The sequence below is a fragment of the Schistocerca cancellata genome, chromosome 3 (assembly GCF_023864275.1).
Source record: "Schistocerca cancellata isolate TAMUIC-IGC-003103 chromosome 3, iqSchCanc2.1, whole genome shotgun sequence".
NCBI lineage: Eukaryota > Metazoa > Arthropoda > Insecta > Orthoptera > Acrididae > Schistocerca > Schistocerca cancellata.
In genome coordinates this window covers 894,338,042-894,362,897 of record NC_064628.1, presented here as the reverse complement: position 1 = coordinate 894,362,897, position 24,856 = coordinate 894,338,042, and the positions used below count along the sequence as shown (strand labels likewise).

The 24,856-nt window shown below is 44.8% G+C and overlaps 1 protein-coding gene across 1 annotated transcript in view; it reads left to right on the top strand.

The window, feature by feature from the left end:
• The window catches only part of LOC126176632 (UDP-glucosyltransferase 2-like), a 65,481-nt gene extending 41,840 nt beyond the window's left edge, over positions 1–23,641 (top strand). The window contains exons 4-5 of the mRNA XM_049923791.1: positions 13,281–13,500; positions 23,365–23,641. Of these exons, the coding sequence (XP_049779748.1) occupies positions 13,281–13,500; positions 23,365–23,641 (497 nt within the window). The remainder of the gene's footprint in view (positions 1–13,280; positions 13,501–23,364) is intronic.
• Positions 23,642–24,856: the final 1,215 nt, after the last annotated feature.

Here is a 24,856-nt window from a genome sequence, read left to right as displayed (position 1 = left end):
GGTGCTGCTGTTTTTTTCCGGAAAACAGACTGGTACTCATCCAGAATGTTATTTGATGTTAAATAATTTGTAAACTGTTTTGTTAACAATAAACATTTTGCAGACAGACGAGATGTTTTTGTTGTGCACCATGACACTGCCAGTTCTACATCTACACTCCTGGAAATTGAAATAAGAACACCGTGAATTCATTGTCCCAGGAAGGGGAAACTTTATTGACACATTCCTGGGGTCAGATACATCACATGATCACACTGACAGAACCACAGGCACATAGACACAGGCAACAGAGCATGCACAATGTCGGCACTAGTACAGTGTATATCCACCTTTCGCAGCAATGCAGGCTGCTATTCTCCCATGGAGACGATCGTAGAGATGCTGGATGTAGTCCTGTGGAACGGCTTGCCATGCCATTTCCACCTGGCGCCTCAGTTGGACCAGCGTTCGTGCTGGACGTGCAGACCGCGTGAGACGACGCTTCATCCAGTCCCAAACATGCTCAATGGGGGACAGATCCGGAGATCTTGCTGGCCAGGGTAGTTGACTTACACCTTCTAGAGGACGTTGGGTGGCACGGGATACATGCGGACGTGCATTGTCCTGTTGGAACAGCAAGTTCCCTTGCCGGTATAGGAATGGTAGAACGATGGGTTCGATGACGGTTTGGATGTACCGTGCACTATTCAGTGTCCCCTCGACGATCACCAGTGGTGTACGGCCAGTGTAGGAGATCGCTCCCCACACCATGATGCCGGGTGTTGGCCCTGTGTGCCTCGGTCGTATGCAGTCCTGATTGTGGCGCTCGCCTGCACGGCGCCAAACACGCATACGACCATCATTGGCACCAAGGCAGAAGCGACTCTCATCGCTGAAGACGACACGTCTCCATTCGTCCCTCCATTCACGCCTGTCGCGACACCACTGGAGGCGGACTGCACGATGTTGGGGCGTGAGCGGAAGACGGCCTAACGGTGTGCGGGACCGTAGCCCAGCTTCATGGAGACGGTTGCGAATGGTCTTCGCCGATACCCCAGGAGCAACAGTGTCCCTAATTTGCTGGGAAGTGGCGGTGCGGTCCCCTATGGCACTGCGTAGGATCCTACGGTCTCGGCGTGCATCCGTGCGTCGCTGCGGTCCGGTCCCAGGTCGACGGGCACGTGCACCTTCCGCCGACCACTGGCGACAACATCGATGTACTGTGGAGACCTCACGCCCCACGTGTTGAGCAATTCGGCGGTACGTCCACCCGGCCTCCCGCATGCCCACTATACGCCCTCGCTCAAAGTCCGTCAACTGCACATACGGTTCACGTCCACGCTGTCGCGGCATGCTACCAGTGTTAAAGACTGCGATGGAGCTCCGTATGCCACGGCAAACTGGCTTACACTGACGGCGGCGGTGCACAAATGCTGCGCAGCTAGCGCCATTCGACGGCCAACACCGCGGTTCCTGGTGTGTCCGCTGTGCCGTGCGTGTGATCATTGCTTGTACAGCCCTCTCGCAGTGTGCGGAGCAAGTATGGTGGGTCTGACACACCGGTGTCAATGTGTTCTTTTTTCCATTTCCAGGAGTGTATAAACACTGACAACAGTTCCAGAGGTGCTGTGTGGAGCCACATGGACACGTCTGAACCGGTATTTTTCACCGAACAGAGGAAACCACGTCTGCCGGCCGCGGTGGTCTAGCGGTTCTGGCGCTCTAGTCCGGAACCGCGGGACTGCTACGGTCGCAGGTTCGAATCCTGCCTCGGGCATGGGTGTATGTGATGTCCTTAGGTTAGTTAGGTTTAAGTAGTTCTAAGTTCTAGGGGACTTATGACCTAAGCTGTTGAGTCCCATAGTGCTCAGAGCCATTTGAACCATTTTGAGGAAACCACGTCTATGCCAAGACATGGCGGCAATTGTAAACCCTGGTGACTGAATGACCTCGGAGGTAGAGGGACCCATGCATCGGACAACCGCGATCTGGATACGTTCGAATCTACATCTACATCTATACTCCGCGAGCCACCTTACGGTGTGTGGCGGAGGGTACTTATTGTACCACTATCTGATCCCCCCTTCCCTGTTCCATTCACGAATTGTGCGTGGGAAGAACGACTGCTTGTAAGTCTCCGTATTTGCTCTAATTTCTCGGATCTTTTCGTTGTGATCATTACGCGAGATATATGTGGGCGGTAGTAATATGTTGCCCATCTCTTCCCGGAATGTGCTCTCTCGTAATTTCGATAATAAACCTCTCCGTATTGCGTAACGCCTTTCTTGAAGTGTCCGCCACTGGAGCTTGTTCAGCATCTCCGTAACGCTCTCGCGCTGACTAAATGTCCCCATGACGAATCGCGCTGCTTTTCGCTGGATCATGTCTATCTCTTCTATTAATCCAACCTGGTAAGGGTCCCATACTGATGAGCAATACTCAAGAATCGGACGAACAAGCGTTTTGTAAGCTACTTCTTTCGTCGATGAGTCACATTTTCTTAGAATTCTTCCTATGAATCTCAACCTGGCGCCTGCTTTTCCCACTATTTGTTTTATGTGATCATTCCACTTCAGATCGCTCCGGATTGTAACTCCTAAGTATTTTACGGTCGTTACCGCTTCCAATGATTTACCACCTATGGCATAATCGTACTGGAATGGATTTCTGCCCCTATGTATGCGCATTATATTACATTTATCTACGTTTAGGGAAAGCTGCCAGCTGTCGCACCATGCATTAATCCTCTGCAGGTCTTCCTGGAGTACGTACGAGTCTTCTGATGTTGCTACTTTCTTGTAGACAACCGTGTCATCTGCAAATAGCCTCACGGAGCTACCGATGTTGTCAACTAAGTCATTTATGTATATTGTAAACAATAAAGGTCCTATCACGCTTCCTTGCGGTACTCCCGAAATTACCTCTACATCTGCAGATTTTGAACCGTTAAGAATGACATGTTGTGTTCTTTCTTCTAGGAAATCCTGAATCCAATCACAAACCTGGACCGATATTCCGTAAGCTCGTATTTTTTTCATTAAACGTAAGTGCGGAACCGTATCAAATGCCTTCCTGAAGTCCAGGAATACGGCATCAATCTGCTCGCCAGTGTCTACGGCACTGTGAATTTCTTGGGCAAATAGGGCGAGCTGAGTTTCACATGATCTCTGTTTGCGGAATCCATGTTGGTTATGATGAAGGAGATTTGTATTATCTAAGAACGTCATAATACGAGAACACAAAACATGTTCCATTATTCTACAACAGATTGACGTAAGCGAAATAGGCCTATAATTATTCGCATCTGATTTATGACCCTTCTTGAAAATGGGAACGACCTGCGCTTTCTTCCAGTCGCTAGGTACTTTACGTTCTTCCAGCGATCTACGATAAATTGCTGATAGAAAGGGGGCAAGTTCTTTAGCATAATCACTGTAGAATCTTAAGGGTATCTCGTCTGGTCCGGATGCTTTTCCGCTACTAAGTGATAGCAGTTGTTTTTCAATTCCGATATCGTTTATTTCAATATTTTCCATTTTGGCGTCCGTGCGACGGCTGAAGTCAGGGACCGTGTTACGATTTTCCGCAGTGAAACAGTTTCGGAACACTGAATTCAGTATTTCTGCCTTTCTTCGGTCGTCCTCTGTTTCGGTGCCATCGTGGTCAACGAGTGACTGAATAGGGGATTTAGATCCGCTTACCGATTTTACATATGACCAAAACTTTTTAGGGTTCTTGTTTAGATTGTTTGCCAATGTTTTATGTTCGAATTCGTTGAATGCTTCTCTCATTGCTCTCTTTACGCTTTTTTTCGCTTCGTTCAGCTTTTTCTTGTCAGCTATGATTCGACTACTCTTAAACCTATGATGAAGCTTTCTTTTTTTCCGTATTACCTTTCGTACATGATTGTTATACCACGGTGGATCTTTTCCCTCGCTTTGGACCTTAGTCGGTACGAACTTATCTAAGGCGTACTGGACGATGTTTCTGAATTTTTTCCATTTTTGTTCCACATCCTCTTCCTCAGAAATGAACGTTTGATGGTGGTCACTCAGATATTCTGCGATTTGTGCCCTATCACTCTTGTTAAGCAAATATATTTTCCTTCCTTTCTTGGCATTTCTTATTACACTTGTAGTCATTGATGCAACCACTGACTTATGATCACTGATACCCTCTTCTACATTCACGGAGTCGAAAAGTTCCGGTCTATTTGTTGCTATGAGGTCTAAAACGTTAGCTTCACGAGTTGGTTCTCTAACTATCTGCTCGAAGTAATTCTCGGACAAGGCAGTCAGGATAATGTCACAAGAGTCTCTGTCCCTGGCTCCAGTTCTGATTGTGTGACTATCCCATTCTATACCTGGTAGATTGAGGTCTCCCCCTATTACAATAGTATGATCACGAAACTTCTTCACGACGTTCTGCAGGTTCTCTCTGAGGCGCTCAACTACTACGGTTGCTGATGCAGGTGGTCTATAGAAGCATCCGACTATCATATCTGACCCACCTTTGATACTTAGCTTAACCCAGATTATTTCACATTCGCATTCGCTAATAACTTCACTGGATATTATTGAATTCTTTACTGCTATAAATACTCCTCCACCATTGGCGTTTATCCTATCCTTGCGGTATATATTCCATTCTGTGTCTAGGATTTCGTTACTGTTCACTTCCGGTTTTAACCAACTTTCCGTTCCTAATACTATATGCGCACTATTTCCTTCAATAAGAGATACTAATTCAGGAACCTTGCCCTGGATACTCCTGCAGTTTACCAATATTACGTTAACTTTTCCTGTTTTTGGTCTCTGAGGACGGACGTTCGTTATCAACGATGATAATGTCCTCTCTGGTAAGCCGTCAGGTATTTTATCGTTTCGCCCAAGGGGGGGGTCCCTCTAACCTAAAAAACCCCCGTGTGCACGCCACACGTACTCTGCTACCCTAGTAGCTGCTTCCGGTGTGTAGTGCACGCCTGACCTGTCTAGGGGGGCCCTACAGTTCTCCACCCAATAACGGAGGTCGATGAATTTGCAACCATTATAGTCGCAGAGTCGTCTGAGCCTCTGGTTTAGACCCTCCACACGGCTCCAAACCAGAGGACCGCGATCGACTCTGGGCACTATGCTGCAGATATTAAGTTCAGCTTGCACTCCGCGTGCGATGCTGGTTGTCTTCACCAAATCAGCCAGCCGCCGGAAGGAACCAAGGATGGCCTCAGAACCCAAGCGGCAGGCGTCATTCGTTCCGACATGTGCTACTATCTGCAGCCGGTCACACCCAGTGCGTTCAATAGCTGCCGGAAGGGCCTCCTCCACATTACGGACGAGACCCCCCGGCAAGCACACCGAGTGCACACTGGCATTCTTCCCCGACCTACCCGCTATTTTCCTGAGGGGCTCCATAACCCGCCTAACGTTGGAGCTCCCTATAACTAATAGGCCCGCCCTCTGTGACTGTCGGGACCTTGCCGGAGAATCGGCCACTGGCCCAACAGGCGAGGCATCCTGTGGTGGCTCGGAAACGATGTCATCACCACTAGGAAGCACCCCGTACCTGTTGGAAAGGGGTAAGGCAGCTGCCACGCGGCCAGATCCCACCTTCGCCTTTCGGCCAGGCACGCGAGAGCCCACCACTGTCCGCCATTCACCCTGGAGTGATGGCTGACCGGTAAGATGCTCACTGCCGGAAGACGCAGCGACATCAGGGGTTCCATGTGATTCCAAGGCCACCGAAGTAGGCATAGGTCTCACCGCAGTTGCCCCAACGCCACTACGAGCCGACGCCTGCGCCTCGAGCTCGATGAGCCTAACAGACAAAGCCTCCACCTGCCCCCGAAGAGTGGCCAATTCTCCTTGCGTCCGCTCACAACAACCACAGTCCCTACACATGACTATGTTTACCCTACCCTATACGGTGACAAATTCCCAAGATAATCTTCTGATGAGCTACTCTGATAATCAAGAAACACTCACTGAAATACGAGACGCGAAAACTACGCTAGGTTTTCCCAGAAAAACTATTTAAAAGCTAAGCGCAGCAAATAAGTACAAAAACGCTTTATACAAACAGTACTCGCTGCTGCTGGTGCTCTCGCTATGGCTGTCACAAGACAACTGCTGATTCAAGTGACTAGTGGCTAACGGCCGCGAAACAAACAAAGACGGTTTTAGGGCGCTTTCTGTTCTAAACGATCAAGAAAACACTAAGAAATCTAACACGAAAACTACGTAAAGTTTTATCAAGAACTGTTAGTTACTATGCAGAGCAGATAAACACAAATAGAATCCCTTCCTTAGTGGAAGGTCGTAAACAAAATGCAAAATAAACGCTTTATACACACAGTACTGTGCTGCTGCTGGTGCTCTCGCTCTCGCTGTCACAAGACAACTGCTGATTCAAGTGACTAGTGGCTAACGGCCGCGAAACAAACAAATGACGGTTTTAGGGCGCTTTCTGTTCTAAACGATCAAGAAAACACTAAGAAATCTAACACGAAAACTACGTAAAGTTTTATCAAGAAGTGTTAGTTACTATGCAGAGCAGATAAACACAAATAGAATCCCTTCCTTAGTGGAAAGTCGTAAACAAAATGCAAAATAAACGCTTTGTACAAACAGTACTGTGCTGCTGCTGGTGCTCTCGCTCTCGCTGTCACAAGACTTTCTAGTTGTAATTGTTCTTTATTTACGTGACTAATACGGCACTCCAACCCCAGTTCTCGATACCAGTAATATCGTACTACTTTTCTGCGAAGTAACAGACATATTTTTGTAACAATATTCACATTTGGTTTTATTAATGTATAGGTTCTCCGACGTATCGATATATTACAGTGATATGGTTCTTGTGTCTATTCATTTCTGTGAGACTGTCATAATTTTTGACTTACTTGTAACCGTTTTGGCGCGAATGCGCACAGAGGAGTCTTTGTTTCACTCTGCAGAAGTGAAGTTGTTATTTCGCTTTGTAAAAGAACAGTCAAGTCTTGTGTTTGGTTAAAGTGGAAATTAAATATATGGAGATTGATACAAAACTGTTTTCTTGATGATGTGACAATTAAGAAGTATATGTGAATTTACAAGAAGTTTAATTAAAATGTGGATCGTGAACACAAAGTCAAAAATTGTTTCTACCATACCATTGTTCTGATCTGGGATCGTTTGATCATTAAGAATTTCCTGAAAAATGCCTTTGTTAGGTCTTCAAATATTGCTAAAATATAGATCTGGACCTTCTAGCAGTAAAGTAGAATCATCCTAGAATCAACAAGATGAACCATAACAACTTCGACGAAATCTACGCGGGAATCCATGCAAGATAAGTGCCAAAATTAAATATTTTTTTTACAAAAAAAATTGTGTGAAATTTTATGGGACTTAACCGCTAAGGTCATCAGTCCGGAGAAAAAAAATCGGAGGCCTTAGAACTTGAATGCACCTCGTATGTGATCTTACGCACTTGAGCAGTCTTGGAGGATGGGTTCCACGATTGTTTTGTAAGCAGTCTCCCTTTTAGACTGTTGGCATTTCCCTAGTATCCTACAAATGAGACGAAATCTGCTGCCTCGTTTAGTTACGACTGAGAATATAAGATAGTTCCATTTCATATGACTACAAATTGTTACACCCAGGTATTCATATGAGTTTACTGATCCCAACTGTAACCCACTGACATTGCAGTCATGAGGTACTATTTTCTTGTTCATATGAGGGCCACATTTTAAATTTCTGGACATTTAAGACAAGTAGCCAATATCTGAACCATATCTGAGACATTTCCACAGTAGTTAACTACATAGCCTGCAAAAGGGCTATGTAAGACTCAAAATATTTTAGGAGGTGGTGTCCCATAGCTCTTATATATTTGAAAAATGTCGCATTGCCGCCTTGAGCTTCTGCTAAATTACTTTTATTTATACAACCTGTCGCCTCTGTGTGATATGAATCTCTTCACTGTGCTAAGGCCGATTACAGTTTTAACATCAACATGTGCACTCCCTACCACAGTTTTTATTGACTGGCTACGTAATTCATATGACGATTTGACAACAGGTGTATTATTCGTGGTTTAATCACCAGACAATCACGATCTAATACGTTAGCTAATACGATGCCGTGAATACTTTCATTAACCTGATGACGGTTAGACGACTGAAAATAGTTGTATAAGTTAAGTATTTTACGAGCAGCTCAAGGTGGTAAGGCGACATTTTTCAAGTTACTATTAGTATTGTCTGCCACGTCATAACTGCAAAGGTAAACAACAAGGATCCAAACCCATTTCCTTGGGATATGCCTGAAGTCATTGCTATTTCCGTTGATGTCTCTCTACCTAAAATAATACACTACTGGCCAGTAAAATTGCTACACCAAGAAGAAATGCAGATGATAAACGGGTATTCATTGGACAAATATATTATACTAGAACTGACATATGATTACATTTTCATGCAATTTGGGTGCATAGATCCTGAGAAATCAGTACCCAGAACAACCACCTCTGGCCGTAGTAACGGCCTTGATACGCCTGGGCATTGAGTCAAACAGAGCTTGGATGGTGTGTACAGGTACAGCTGCCCATGCAGTTTCAACACGATACCACATTTCAACAAGAGTAGTGACTGGCGTATTGTGACGAGCCAGCTGCTCGGCCACCATTGACGAGACGTTTTCAGTTGGTGAGAGATGTGGAGAATGTGCTGGCCAGGGCAGCAGTCGAACATCTTCTGTATCCAGAAAGGCCCGTACAGGACCTGCAACATGCTGTCGTGCATTATCCTGCTGAAATGTAGGGTTTCGCAGGGATTGAATGAAGGTTAGAGCCACGGGTCGTAACACATCTGAAATGTAACGTCCACTGTTCAAAGTGCCGCCAATGCGAACAAAAGGTGACCCAGACGTGTAACCAATGGCACCCCATACTATCACGCCGGGTTATACGTCAGTATGGCGATGACGAATAACGAATATACGCTTCCAATGTGCGTTCACCGCGATGTCGCCAAACACGATTGCGACTATCATGGTGCAGTAAACAGAACCTGGATTCATCCGTAAAAATGACGTTTCGCCATTCGTGCAGCCAGGTTCGTCATTGAGTACGCCATCGCAGGGACTCCTGACTGTGATGCAGCGTCAAGGGTAACCGCAGCCATGGTCTGCGAGCTGATAGTCCATGCTGCTTCAAACGTCGTCGAACTGTTCGTGCAGATGGTTGTTGTCTTGCAAGCGTCCCCATCTGTTGACTCACGGATCGAGACGTGGCTCCACGATCCGTTACAGCCATGTGGATAAGATGCCTGTCATCTCGACTGCTAGTGATACGAGGCCGTTGGGATCCAGCACGGCGTTCCGTATTACCTACCTGACCCCACAGATTCCGTATTCTGCTAACAGTCATTGGATCTCGACCAGCAGTGTCGCAATACGATAAACCGCAATCGCGATAGGCTACAATCCGACCTTTATCGAAGTCGGAAACGTGATGGTACGCATTTCTCCTCCTTACACGAGGCATCACAACAACGTTTCACCAGGCAATGCCAGTCAACTGCTGTTTGTGTATGAGAAATCGGTTGGAAACGTTCCTCATGTCAGCACGTTGTAGGTGTCGCCACCGGCGCCCAACTTGTGTGAATGCTCTGAAAAGCTAATCATTTGCATATCACAGCATCTTCTTCCTTTCGGTTAAATTTCGCGTCTGCAGCACGTCATCTTCGTGGTGTAGCTATTTTAATGGCCAGTAGTGTATCTCGTCGCCCCTACCAATAAATCTAAACCCAGGCACCAATTTTGTTCGATATTCCACATATCCGTATCTTTTTTTTTTTAAGAAAACGTTGGTGTAGTATCGGATTAAATGCTTTTCGTAAGTGAGGAAATCCTACGTCCACTTGACTGGCTTCACCCATGGTCTTCAGGATGTCACCTGAGACAAGAGGAAGTTGGCTTTCGCACTACTGATGTTTTAGGAATCCATCTTGATTGCCGTGGAGGAGGTCATTCTGTTCGAGTTACCTCATTGTGTTTGAGCTCAGAGGACACTCGATTACAGCAGGCAGTTTTGCACGCACCGACAATTTACATTACACCCCGCCATGTCCGCCTGCTTAGCCGGGTGGTAACGTGCTCGCCTCCCATGCAAGCGGGCCTCGGTTCGATTCCCGGCCGGGTTGGGGATTTTCTCCGCTCGTGGACTGGGTGTTGTGTTGTCCTCATCATCATTTCATCCTCATCACCGGCGCGCAAGTCGCCCAGTGTGGCGTCGACTGAAATAAGCCTTGCACTTGGCGGCCCAACTTCCCCGGATGGGGCCACCCGGCCAAAGATGCCATACGCTCGTTTCCATTTTTACCCCGCCATGTTAGACGCTTTCGGGGTGCACTCAGCCTCGTGATGCCAATTGAGGAGCTCCTCGACCGAATAGTAGCGGCTCCGGTCAAAGAAAACCATCATAACGACCGGGAGAGCGGTGTGCTGACCACACGCCCCTCCTATCCGCATCCTCATCTGCGGATGACACGGCGGTCGGATGCTCCCGGTGGGCCACTTGTGGCCTGAAGACGGAGTGCATGTTAGATGCTACAATTCGGAGCCCTCTGGCGGTAGAGGGTTCCAAATATGTACACATGAAGAATAAAGATGTAGAATACTAATAACTTTTGTTTTATTTAAAAAACCTTAAGAGATTTCACGTAAAAAACTGCGAGGCATTACTTTTCAGCACCCCTTCGTACATATCTATCGTTAACATTTGATACAATTTGTGATGTGGCAGTGATCTGAGCTAGCACTGACAACGCTCATGTCTTGCTAGGTAAGTAACGTAACTAAGTCAGTAGATTAAAAGAAGAAATGGCAGTTGAACATATCTTTAACGTGAGCTCTGTCAAACTTGATACTGATTGCAATCCAGATAGTAATACGACCTCTGGATTCGTAGATACCTCAATTTTAATTCCCTGGAGCGAGCAACAGCCACGTCCCACCCTAGTAGCGCTGAGGGCCGCTGAGATCCCAGTAAAATGGCAATCGCCCATGGCAACGGCAGAACGAAACATAGGGTGGGAGGGTTCTGGGGTCTTGATGCAAGATTCCTACAGACGCAGACTGTGAGGTCAGACACCCATTAGCAACGAGCAGTTGAACTCATCTCAAGTCCTGAAGGGTGGAAGAAGGAAAAATAACCCAACCACAAAAACACATTTCTAAGACGTATCATGGTCTTAAAGTTATTTCCAGTAGTGTTACTAGAAATTTGACGTTTGAGGAATCAGTGTAACACATAATAACACCAAAAGTGTGAAAATTAGGAAAACAGATGCACCTGACGTCACAATTGGCAGGAAATTTATAAGTATGGGTGACAGACCATTGTCTAAGGCAGAACGCTTTTGTTGTCGGCCGAGGCAAGATCTGTGGCTGATGAAAGTTCAGTCTCAGTGGCGCAATCGTTCATCTTATGTTGACAAATTGAAACTATGAACAGTCGCATTGGCAGTGACTTTAACCCTAAAAAAATTTGCCAGGAAAACATTAGCGTTAATTACTGTTGAATTTTATCAACAGCATACTTCTTAAAGAGGAACTGATTTGCATGTAGGTTCTAGAACCTGAAAATATCTTTTAGCACACTCTTAGCAACACCAGCACACGTGTACTACCGACTTTATCATCGCCACGTAAAAAGACATAAATTTTTGGAGTCAGTTTAAGGGAAAAATTTGAAACATCTACGGAATCGGGTAGAAAAATTTATTAAAACCAATAAATACTTTTTCCAAAGTCTTAAATTATAAAGTAACTGACTCGGTTACAATATATTCAAAAGGCAGGCATAAATTCCCCCTCCGCCTCCCCTCCCCCCACCACAAACATATACACACGCCCATTGATATTGGGAGGGTTAACCGGCGTTTTGGAATTATAATTCGGATTAGCCATTAGGCCACACACTTAGACGTCCGAAGCGTACAATGACCAAACTTATGTCATGGTGTTTTCATCTGTTACCTTGTTGATGAAAAGTAGGCTGACGAATTTTGGTCACGAGTGTGTGGCTCAGTTTTTATCGCCTTAGAGGATATTGTGCGTCTTGTTGCCAAGAAGATTCAGAACTGTCTTGTAGTTTCGTTTTACGAGTCCTGCGTGGCAACAGCGTCATTATTTTAATATCATAAGGGAGTCGAATCGCTAGAGAGTTATATTTGGGAGTGTGGTCGGACAATCAGAATTAGCGTCTACCTGTAAGGTCCTGGAATGCTGGTGCACGGCGATTGTAGCTTTGCTTTTTTTTTTTTTTTGTTATTTAAGTACACCACACTAATCGCAGGACATAGGGTCTCAATGACATAATGCGTTTTTACTAGAGTAGATTTATTTGATGATCTATGAACGTCTTCCTGAATTGTGCTCTGTTCATGCTAAGAGTAATTACGTCACACCAGTTGGGGTGCAGCATAAGAACGAATGCAGACCAGCCAACGTAAAGCACGTTTTAACAGGTGAAGGGCGCGAACACACAACCAAAAGATAGGTTTCAGTTATCACTCCATTACACATCCCTGTTATTCCTCTGAACAGAGTTGCAGACAGTTCGTTCTAACACATGTTCATGTGGGTTGTTGGGCTTATTCCTCCTATCTGTTTAAATAGATGTACTAATTATTAACAGTTACATAATGTAAAAGGTTTCAGATTAGTGTAGTTCTTATCCTAAGAATTAATAATAACTAATAATTAATAGGACTATTCCCTAAGAAGGACAAAGATTGGGTGGTTCTTCACCATGTTTATAGCAGCAGCAAGCCATGCACAACTTCAAATCTTATTATTAAAGGTTAATAGATAAATTTATTTTGTGTAATTACTGTAACTGTTTGTTAATATATTCAAAGAAAATATTTCATCTTTTTCCACATTTTCTCACCGCGAAGAACTTTTACGGCTTCTCACGTGCCCTAAAACCCAAACAAGAACAGTGGGGCTTAGATTATTTAGCTGATCTTTAATTTTTCTCCTTGTGTTCCATTTCTGAGAATTTGAACCATTAAGAAAAAAACACCCCGCAATATTCTTCTACAACATTGGGTACTGCATTATACACGGGCAATTTTTGGTAAGTAATTTATTCTTCTGTGAAAATTTGTTCTAAAATTTCTGAAGTATTTTGCTGGGCGTCATTTGTGTCTCACTTGATCAGTGACTAGGACAACTCGACAGATTTTTCTCTTGATAGTTTGATGATTACAGTGATTTCTTGCTGTTGATAACGTATTTGAATGACATCCACAGCACATCCTAACGTGAAGGTCTTCATCACCCAAGGCGGCCTGCAGAGTTTTAATGAAGCCACTTACTATGGTGTTCCTTTAATTGGGATTCCATTCATGGGAGATCAGCACTACAACGTCGAAAAAATGGTAACTGCCGAAATTGGCTACAGACTGCAGTTTCGGCATGTCACGAAGGATACTGTTTTAGAGGCTATACGAACGGTTCTTGAGAATCCCAGGTAAGGAATTTTTCTTTCGAGCTATCCATTTTTTCAGTAGTGATGTGTAGTGGATGAAATAATACAAATGCTGGAAATAACGCAGCTCATGATTTGAGTGATTTAATTACGGTCTCTGTTGAATTTAGGATCTAGTTGATTTATTTACAAAAAGATATAGACATGTTAAGACACACAGCACAGATATAATGATGCACTAAACAAGTTTAAAGTGCTGCACCCCCTGCTATGATTTGGTTTTGTCATCTCATTACACACTACAATAACTCACCACCACGTAGAAAGTAAGTGGTTCAATTAGTCTTACACTTTTACGTGGTTTTTGGTTAAAAACAAAACCGTTTCCTGTCGTTATTTATCCTATTGTTACTATCTTTCCAACAAGTCGTTTATTACACGTTACAGGAGCAACACAAGTTTAGGCCATTCTCTCTACTTTCAGCATCAACAGTACCTTCCTCTGTGCTTGTAAGTGTGCTTCCTCCCGAATTTAAAATTTTTTATGTTTGTCTGCTGTACATTGAATCAGCAATTACACTACTGGCCATTAAAATTGCTACACCACGAAGATGATATGCTACAGAGGCGAAATATAACCGCCAGGAAGAAGATGCTGTGATATGCAAATGATTAGCTTTTCAGAGCATTCACACAAGGTTGGCGCCGGTGGCGACACCTACAACGTGCTGACATGAGGAAAGTTGCCAACCGATTTCTCATACACAAACAGCAGTTGACCGGCGTTGCATGGCGAAACGTTGTTGTCATGCCTCGTGTAGGGAGGAGAAATGAGTACCATCACGTTTCCGACTTTGACAAAGGTCGGATTGTAGCCTATCGCGATTGCGGTTTATCGTATTGCGACACTGCTGCTCGCGTTGGTCAAGATCTCATGACTCTTAGCAGAATATGGAATCGGTGGGTTCACGAGGGTAATACGGAACGCCGTGCTGAATCCCAACGGCCTCATATCACTAGCAGTCGAGATGACAGGCATCTTATCCGCATGGCTGTAACGGATCGTGCAGCCACGTCTCGACCCCTGAGTCAACAGATGGGGACGTTTGCAAGACAACAACCATCTGCACGAACAGTTCAACGACGATTGCAGCAGCATGGACTATCAGCTCAGAGACCATGGCTGCGGTTACCCTTGACGTTGCATCACAGACAGGAGCGCCTGCGATGGTGTACTCAACGACGAACCTGGGTGCACGAATGGCAAAACGTCATTTTTTCGGATGAATCCAGGTTCTGATGATGGTCGCATCCGTATTTGGCGACATCGCGGTGAACGCACATTGGAAGCGTGTACTCGTCATCGCCATACTGGCGTATCACCCTGCGTGATGGTATGGGGTGCCATTGGTTACACGTCTCGGTCACCTCTTGTTCGCATTGACGGCACTTTGAACAGTGGACGTTACATTTCAGATGTGTTAAGAACCGTGGCTCTACCCTTCATTCGATCCCTGCGAAACCCTACGTTTCAGCAGGATAATGCACGGCCGCATGTTGCAGGTCCTGCACGGTCCTTTTTGGATACAGAAAATGTTCAACTGCTGCCCTGGCCAGCGCATTCTCCAGATCTCTTACCAACTGACAACGTCTGGTCAATGGTGGCCAAGCAACTGGTTCGTCACAATACGCCAGTCACTACATTTGATGAACTGTGGTATCGTGTTGAAGTTGCATGGGCAGCTGTACCTGTACACGCCATCCATGCTCTGTTTGACTCAATGCCCCGGCGTATCAAGGCCGTTATTACGGCCAGAGGTGGTTGTTCTGAGTACTGATTTCTCAGGATCTAAGCACCCAAATTGAGTGAAAATGTAATCACATGTCAGTTCAAGTATAATATATTTGTCCAATGAATACCCTTTTATCATCTGCATTTCTTCTTGGTGTAGCAATTTTAATGGCCAGTAGTGTAGAAGTTTGCATGCGTGTTCCTAGGTCTCAGTTACTAGCTTATATTGTACACTCCTGGAAATTGAAATAAGAACACCATGAATTCATTGTCCCAGGAAGGGGAAACTTTATTGACACATTCCTGGGGTCAAATACATCACATGATCACACTGACAGAACCACAGGCACATAGACACAGGCAACAGAGCATGCACAACGTCGGCACTAGTACAGTGTATATCCACCTTTCGCAGCAATGCAGGCTGCTATTCTCCCATGGAGACGATCGTAGAGATGCTGGATGTAGTCCTGTGGAACGGCTTGCCATGCCATTTCCACCTGGCGCCTCAGTTGGACCAGCGTTCGTGCTGGACGTGCAGACCGCGTGAGACGACGCTTCATCCAGTCCCAAACATGCTCAATGGGGGACAGATCCGGAGATCTTGCTGGCCAGGGTAGTTGACTTACACCTTCTAGAGCACGTTGGGTGGCACGGGATACATGCGGACGTGCATTGTCCTGTTGGAACAGCAAGTTACCTTGCCGGTCTAGGAATGGTAGAACGATGGGTTCGATGACGGTTTGGATGTACCGTGCACTATTCAGTGTCCCCTCGACGATCACCAGTGGTGTACGGCCAGTGTAGGAGATTGCTCCCCACACCATGATGCCGGGTGTTGGCCCTGTGTGCCTCGGTCGTTTGCAGTCCTGATTGTGGCGCTCATCTGCACGGCGCAAAACACGCATACGACCATCATTGGCACCAAGGCAGAAGCGACTCTCATCACTGAAGACGACACGTCTCCATTCGTCCCTCCATTCACGCCTGTCGCGACACCACTGGAGGCGGGCTGCACGATGTTGGGGCGTGAGCGGAAGACGGCCTGACGGTGTGCGGGACTGTAGCCCAGCTTCATGGAGACGGTTGCGAATGGTCCTCGCCGATAGCCCAGGAGCAACAGTGTCCCTAATTTGCTGGGAAGTGGCGGTGCGGTCCCCTACGGCACTGCGTAGGATCCTACGGTCTTGGCGTGCATCCGTGCGTCGCTGCGGTCCGGTCCCAGGTCGACGGGCACGTGCACCTTCCGCCGACCACTGGCGACAACATCGGTGTACTGTGGAGACCTCACGCGCCACGTGTTGAGCAATTCGGCGGTACGTCCACCCGGCCTCCCGCATGCCCACTATACGCCCTCGCTCAAAGTCCGTCAACTGCACATACGGTTCACGTCCACGCTGTCGCGGCGTGCTACCAGTGTTAAAGACTGCGATGGAGCTCCGTATGCCACGGCAAACCGGCTGACACTGACGGCGGCGGTGCACAAATGCTGCGCAGCTAGCGCCATTCGACGGCCAACACCGCGGTTCCTGGTGTGTCCGCTGTGCCGTGCGTGTGATCATTGCTTGTACAGCCCTCTCGCAGTGTCCGGAGCAAGTATGGTGGATCTGACACACCGGTGTCAATGTGTTCTTTTTTCCATTTCCAGGAGTGTATTTTATTTAATAAAACCTGCTTTATTTCTGTTCTTTAAGTATTTCTTCTCAGCTCTCTTTTGCACAGTCTTCAATTATACCAGCAAACTAGCCGTTGTGGCCGAGCGGTTCTAGGCGCTTCAGTCAGGAACCGCACTGCTGCTACTGTCGCAGGTTCGAATCCTGCATCGGGCATGGATGTGTGTGATTTCCTTAGGTTAATTAGGTGTAAGTAGTTCTAAGTCTAGGGGACTGATGAAGTCAGATGTTAAGTCCCATAGTGCTTCGAGCCATTTGATTTTATATCAGCGAATTTTATGTAACCCTGTACTAATGCATTTTTTTTCTACTACAGGTTACTTTCATTTTCTAAAATTGTTTCTAACACATTACTGTTTCAGTGCGTTGCTTGTTTCCTTCTTGAGCTGGTCGTTATGTAACAGCATTAACTTCATAAAACAAATGTTAAATTTCGTTTTCCCTTGTAAAAGAAATATATTCATTGTTTTTACGGATTGTGTGACTTTATAGTTATTTGTAGTTTCAAAAAGCTTTATTTTTGGATAAAGTGCAATGTTGCTATTGTTGTCGGAACTAAATTTCGTCTGAGCAATCACTGCCCCTTGATTAAGCTATCGTTCTGGCATTTCTGTGGAGGGCTTCTTTTACTGCAGCCAGTACGCGGCTATTGCACGTTGTACAAGCCGTGTTTTATTTAATTCAAAAGGGGAAGGGAGAAACAGAGAGAGAGAAAGAGAGAGAGAGAGAGCAGACAGCTGAGAATGAAGCCTGCGGTGTGCGTGGCAGAGAGTGGCGAGGAAGAAGTCCGAAAATTATTGTACCCTGACTTTGAGCATTCGGTGGCATTCTCGCCGGAAATGTTATTCGCTACTTATTAGGATAAGAATCGACATGTGGCAGATGTAGCAAATTAAGTAGATAAAGAAATGATGAATACCCGCGTTGGGCATTTTTAATTGACTGAGCTCTAAAATACACTGCAAAGTTTGTCGCGACGTTCTCATGTCTGAAAAAGGGTTCGAAGTAATTTATTAGCTGTTGATAGAACGTATTACAGTTTCTATAGTGTGAACGTCCTGCTTTCAAAATGAGCTTTCACTTCTTATTATTTACTCTTTCTCCTTACCGAAAACTCAATTTTTTTCGTGAACGAATCAGTATCCCTATCGCCAGACGATACCGGAAATGCCGTTTTCTGAGCAGATCACACACCTTGCAGTAAGTAGATGTCTTATTGTACAAGTATCTACGTTCTCGAAAACAAGTAGAAGCTTTGGGCCCATCAACCAGGCAAAAGAGAAATAGTCAACATTCAATAGCGATTGATTGTCAATCGTCTCAGCTGTGCACAGACTTGTCCAAATTCCTACACTACGTTAGACTGGCGTGGTCGGCTGTCGGCGTTTTTAAAAACTGTTACTAAGTCCTGAGGCTTTTGTAACTGTAGTATCGAACGTCAAACAACTAACAGAGCACGCTACAACGGAGAACACAAACGGGGATTGTGAAGTTGTATGATTATTTTTTGTTTGCTAGGTTGAAAAATTTCTTACAGGAGTTGTCTTTACATAGAAACAAACTATCAGACACATTTTTATACAAGAAATTTGAAATTTTAATTGGTTACTCGTAAACCGCGACCAACCGCAGCTCCAAGGAATGCGCCAGACAGAAGATTCCTTGAACTCCAATGAACAATCATGTTTAAGTGAACATCGAGCTTGGACGTATATTTTCGAGTAGTCTCTCGTCTGAAGTCTGTAGATCAGGGGTGCTCAACCTTTTAGCTACCAGGACCACGTTGGAAGAATACGAGTATACTTAAAAATACTAACATAACTGCTGAGAGAAAAAAATTAGAGAAAGAACGGGACGGACCAACAGAGAACAGTATCGTGTGACAGGAGTTTCAGACTGAAAACGTTCAATTTATCGTAAGTTTACATAAACAGAGATTTATGGAATTTATTTTTTCCCAGTCATGTGATAGATGCTCACTTGTTGGGCCCCACTGATATTTGCTTTGGGCCGCATGCAGCCCACAGGCCGCGTGATGGATGGTTCAAATGGCTCTGAGCACTATGGGACTTAACATCTCAGGTCATCAGCCCCATAGAACTTAGAACTACTTAAACCTAACTAACCTAAGGACATCACACACACCCATGCCCGAGGCAGGATCCCAACCTGCGACCGTAGCAGCAGCGCGGTTCCGGACTGAAGCGCTTAGAACCGCGTGTTGGACATCCCTGATCCAGCTAAAGCAAAGAACAGCAACACACAATGGTTTATGCCGCAACAAAGTGCATTGCATGGCAAACAGTCCTGCTGGGGGGACATCAGCAACTGAGCGTTATAGCAGAAGTTGAAAATAACGCTTCAGTTGGAAGGTATTTTTATTTCTCAGTGCTAAAGCCACGACCGCTTTTGGGTTATTACATGCCCATAACGGGGTGTGAGACTGATAATAAACAAGAGAATAGAGTTAACACACGAGAAAACAAAAACCAAGTACCACATGACGTTTTTAAAAAACAGCGGTTTAGACTCGGTGCGATAAAAAAAAAGTCAATACCAAGGCAACACCAGGAAATACAAGGAACGACTACAAAGGTAAAGTATGGAATGAACACCAGGACACATTTTGTGCTGCTACCCCGAGCGCTGCGATGGAGAGTATAATACACTACTGGCCATTAAAATTGCTACACCAAGAAGAAATGCAGATGATAAACGGGTATTCATTGGACAAATATGTTATATTAGAACTGACAAGTGATTACATTCTCACGCAATTTGGGTGCATAGATCCTGAGAAATCAGTACCCAGAACAACCACCTCTGGCCGTAATAACGGCCTTGATACGCCTGCGCATTGAGTCAAACAGAGCTTGGATGGAGTTACAGATACAGCTACCCATGCAGCTTCAACACGATACCACAGTTCATCAAGAGTAATGACTGGCGTATGGTGACAAGCCAGCTGCTCGGTCACCATTGACCGGACGTTTTCAATTGGTGAGAGATCTGGAGAATGTGCTGGACAGGGCAGGAGTCGAACATTTTCTGTATCCAGAAAGGCCCATACAGGACCTGCAACATGCGGTCGTGCATTATCCTGCTGAAATGTAGGGTTTTGCAGGGATCGAATGGAGGGTAGAACCACGGGTCGTAACACATCTGAAATGTAACGTCCACTGTTCAAAGTGCCGTCAATGCGAACAAGAGGTGACCGAGAAGTGTAACCAATGGCACCCCATACCATCACACCGGGTGATACGCCAGTATGGCGATGACGAATACACGCTTCCAATGTGCGTTCACCGCGATGTCGCCAAACACGGATGCGGCCATCATGATACTGTAAACAGAAACTGGATTCATCCGACAAAATAACGTTTTGCCATCTGCGCACCCAGGTTCGTCATTGAGTACACAGTCCCAGGCGCTCCTGTCTGTGATGCAGCGTCAAGGGTAACCGCAGCCATGGTCTCCGAGCTGATAGTCCATGCTGCTGCAAACGTCGTCGAACTGTTCGTGCAGATGTTCGTTGTCTTGCAAACGACCCCATCTGTCGACTCAGGGATCGAGACGTGGCTGCACGATCCGTTACAGCCATGCGGATAAGATGCCTGTCACTCGACTGCTAGTGATACGAGACCGTTGGGATCCAGCATGGCGTTCCGTATTACCCTCCTGAAGCCACCGATCCCATATTCTGCTAACAGTCATTGGATCTCGACCAACGCGTGCAGCAATGTCGCGATGCGATAAACCGTAATCGCGATAGGCTACAATCCGACCTTTATCAAAGTCGGAAACGTGATGGTACGCATTTCTCCTCCTTACACGAGGCATCACAACAACGTTTCACCAGGCAATGCCGGTCAACTGCTGTTTGTGTATGAGAAATCGGTTGGAAACTTTCCTCATGTCAGCACGTTGTAGGTGTCGCCACGGGGAACCAACCTTGTGTGAATGCTCTGAAAAGCTAATCATTTGCATATAACAGCATCTTCTTCCTGTCGGTTAAATTTCGCGTCTGTAGGACGTCATCTTCGTGGTGTAGCAATGTTAATGTCCAGCAGTGTATGACGTACTGTTAACCACCAGCGAGCGCAGAGCACGGAGTAGCGTACGCGGAGAAGGAAGCAAACTGGTGAACCAGATTGGATAAAGTACTGCCATCCGTTGACGGGAAGAACATTGCGGGACCAACTAGCCCGGCCGTTCACAATTTGTATTAGTGATTTACATGCAAAAGAGAAAACCATTACGAAAAAGTTGAATGAAAAGCGTTAAGGGCGCATTATGAGTGGTAGAGGAACATATTGAATAACATAGGCAGTACAGAACTGTGGAACAGCGTCTAACTGGGGACCGGTGTCAAGGTGTCATGGAATTGTATGCACTTGAAAATGCAGAAAGATTGTTTACACCATGTTATGCGTAGGATATGGAACTTTTCGCGTGGAATGAACCCGCAGACATTCACTTGGCCATTGGTGCTGCAGGAACTATGGGAAGAGCACGACATTTGTGTGCGGAACGTTGTCCGAACAGATGAATACCAAATCAGCTGCTGTGAACCGTCGTCTCCGTGAAAAGGACACATTAGAAGGAGATTTCCATGCTCAGAATTGACCACGGAGTTTCGAGGAACGAGTAATACGAATGTTAGACAACAATACATTAGATGGCGTACGCTCCGTGCTCACGTTTTAAATGTTAATTCTAACTGAGAACTCTAAGTGATGATATCCGTCATCCATGCAAGGTGTGTAAGGTACAGGACTTCTACCCACTGATTTTCCAATTCGGAACGACTTTGCCGTACGGTCTTTGCAGCAAAGAATGGAACTCGCGACATCGCCGACATTGTTCTGTGGACTGATGAATCGACTTTCACCCGCGAAGGAATGTTCAACAGTCCCAACTCCCATGGGTTATTTCATGAAAATCCTCGAAAAATGGTTGTCCATGGTTTCCAAGAAAGGTTTGCAGTTAATGTTTGGGCTGGAATTATCCACAACCAAGCAGAGGGGCCTTACATTCTTCCACACCGTCTAACTGCTCGTATTTACCTCGTATTTCTTGCACATATGTGCCGCTTCAAACCAGAAGACGCATGTTCTTCCAGCATGGTGGGACACTTCACCATTTCACAAATCGAGTGCAAGGATTCATGGATAGACAATACCCTGGAGGCTGGATTGGATGTAATGGACGTGTTCACTGGCCTGCAAGATCACAAGATCTCACAACACTTTATTTTAATCTTTGGAGCCACGTGGAGACTCGTGTGTTTAAAACTCCCATGAACACTGCAGAAGAACTCGTAGATTTTGCTGCAGGAGACGTCCGAGATCAAGCTAATGAAACATTACCCAATGTTTACCGTTCCGTGGTTCAACCACTTGAGTTATGCCATCAAGTCAATGATGCACACTTCGAGAATTTACTGGAGTAATCACAATGTGCAGTGATGTTTCTTCCAGGCAAAACGAATGCGCTTTAGCGTTGTCTAACGTACTAATTATGAGCCAGAGATCCCACGTTCATATACTTAAATTGATTGCCTATATCCAACATCACAAAAATTCTGCACTTGTTTCTGAAACGCCCGGTATATAGACAGATATATAAACATTGCGTGTAATAGAAGATGGAGAAACATGGGTTATATATGTATAATTTAGTACAGATGGATTATGAAACTTATGTTTTGCAATGGAAAAGCAATGTCTAAATGACAAACGTGGTGGATCTAAAGTGATATGTGCCAAGTTATGTGTCAAGATTTATTTTTTGACAGAGTCCAAAATTCCCACTTCTGTGTTTTACAAGTAAAAGGCTACAAATAGTTTCTTAGATTTAATAAAATCTCAAAAATAGTTGAAGTGTTTGGAGCATCAGTTCAACTGTACAGTTACTCATCTAGTGTGGAAAAATTGAACTATAGGAAACTAAAGAGGCCATTAGCTTGGACTTTTATCATTTAGACATTGCTTCTCCATGGCATAATGTAAGTTTCACAATCTATCAACACATCAATTGTACATATGTATGCCTTGTTTTTTCCATCTTCTATTATATGCAACGATTTATGATAAATTTACTGCAATTTCCAGAAACAACTGAAATGACCTAACATAAAGGCCAAAACAGGTAGTGGAGACAGTAAAATTCTCAGCGCCATTTGGATCAAGCTTTCATAAATTGAGATGGATATAAATTAAATGTATGTCAGTATGCTCCCAAATTCAATTGTGCCATGTATTTTACTGAGGTGTCATGGATTCCTTGCGAAATATTTTGAAAATCTCTTGATTTTACTTACAAATAACATGAAATACCTACATATAATAATACCCTATTCGCTGTCTTTGTACTTTGAAAGAACTGCATTGTGTCCATTTATCATCAAGATGTGCTAATGGTATGATATGATGTCAACAGTTACCATGAAAACATGAAGAGGTTGTCAGCAATATACCGTGATCACCAGGCACAGTCGCTGCCACAAGCCATCTGGTGGATAGAATATGTACTGCGGCACCATGGAGCTCCACATCTGCGAAGCGCTGCCATGGATCTCACTTGGTACCAGTTGCTGCTGCTAGATGTCATTGCCTTCCTGCTGGCTGTCACAACAATTGCTGCTGTTATGTTGCTCTCACTGGCGAGCTATCTAATGTCTCACATGTTTAAGACAAAAAAACACAAGACTCAATGATCGACGACTTTTCATTAGCATTAAAGGACTGAAGCCACATTCATAACTGTCTTCCTTTGGCTACATCAGAAACAATGTGTTACGGCACTGTACACACAAGATGATTTGTCTTGGCATTTATCATTGTTTTTGTTCATGCATGTTAGCTGTACGTGCCCACATACAGAAACATTATGTGAGGAGATACGAGGGGCACATCACATTTAGTTACAGGTGGTCACATGTATGCTGAGACACCGCCTTCGAAATTAAAAACTGAATGTTCTATATTTCATGTGTGCTTACAAAATGTAGTATATTTATTTTTATAATGTACAGTTTTGCAGAATAACAGTCGACCTAATTTCAGTTTTATAGCTTTTGTTTATAAACAACTAGTATGAGTTACAAAATGGAAACCAGAAAAAATCGATTTTATTTCCTGTTGAGACCTGACAAGCATTGCATTAACACTGAAGCAAGTAGGCATGATCATTGGTTGGAAAGTTAAAGATGACAGATGAAAATGTAAGGGTGCTGGCTGTTATCAGTAGCTGAACTTGCATATCAATAGTTTTGTTACGATCAGTGATCGATGAGTGATCAATGAGTAAGTAAGCTAATAACTTATAAACGTCTGTGTATGTGGTGCTGTAGAGAAATATGTATAAAATTTCTATGCAGTTTCCTAATGAATGTGTTTGAATTACTTTACTGTATGTCCAATCTGAAAGCATATATTGTATTTCGAATTATATTTAATAATTACTCAATACATTACATTCGTAAAATAGTACAGTTCTCAGGGCTTCCTCTTGCTCACCTACTGCTGGATGTCAGATTTTCCCACAGATCAACACATAACATCCATTTCTTCCTTCCATATCAATGCATTGTAGTGCCTAGATTTTTCATCTGTCCCCCTAAAATAACTAATTTATGATTAACATAATCAGTTAATAAATAAATCACAATGAAACGCAGCCTCTCCAAAAGCCTCCCATGTTCAACATGTAAAGGTACGATGTCTCTCTGTCTGTCCCACATGCTTCAAATGATGCTGTCATTGTGAGTTTTCAAGCACCTCAGAAGCTGCAAGAGAGGCTTGATGCTCAGTATCTAAAATGCGACGGCCTTGTGATTGTTGTAGTGCCTCTGTAACTCTTAAGGCTGTCTGCCATTCTACATCCAAGTTCCGTTGGACACTTCGACCATAAATATAAAAGACTGGCCCTG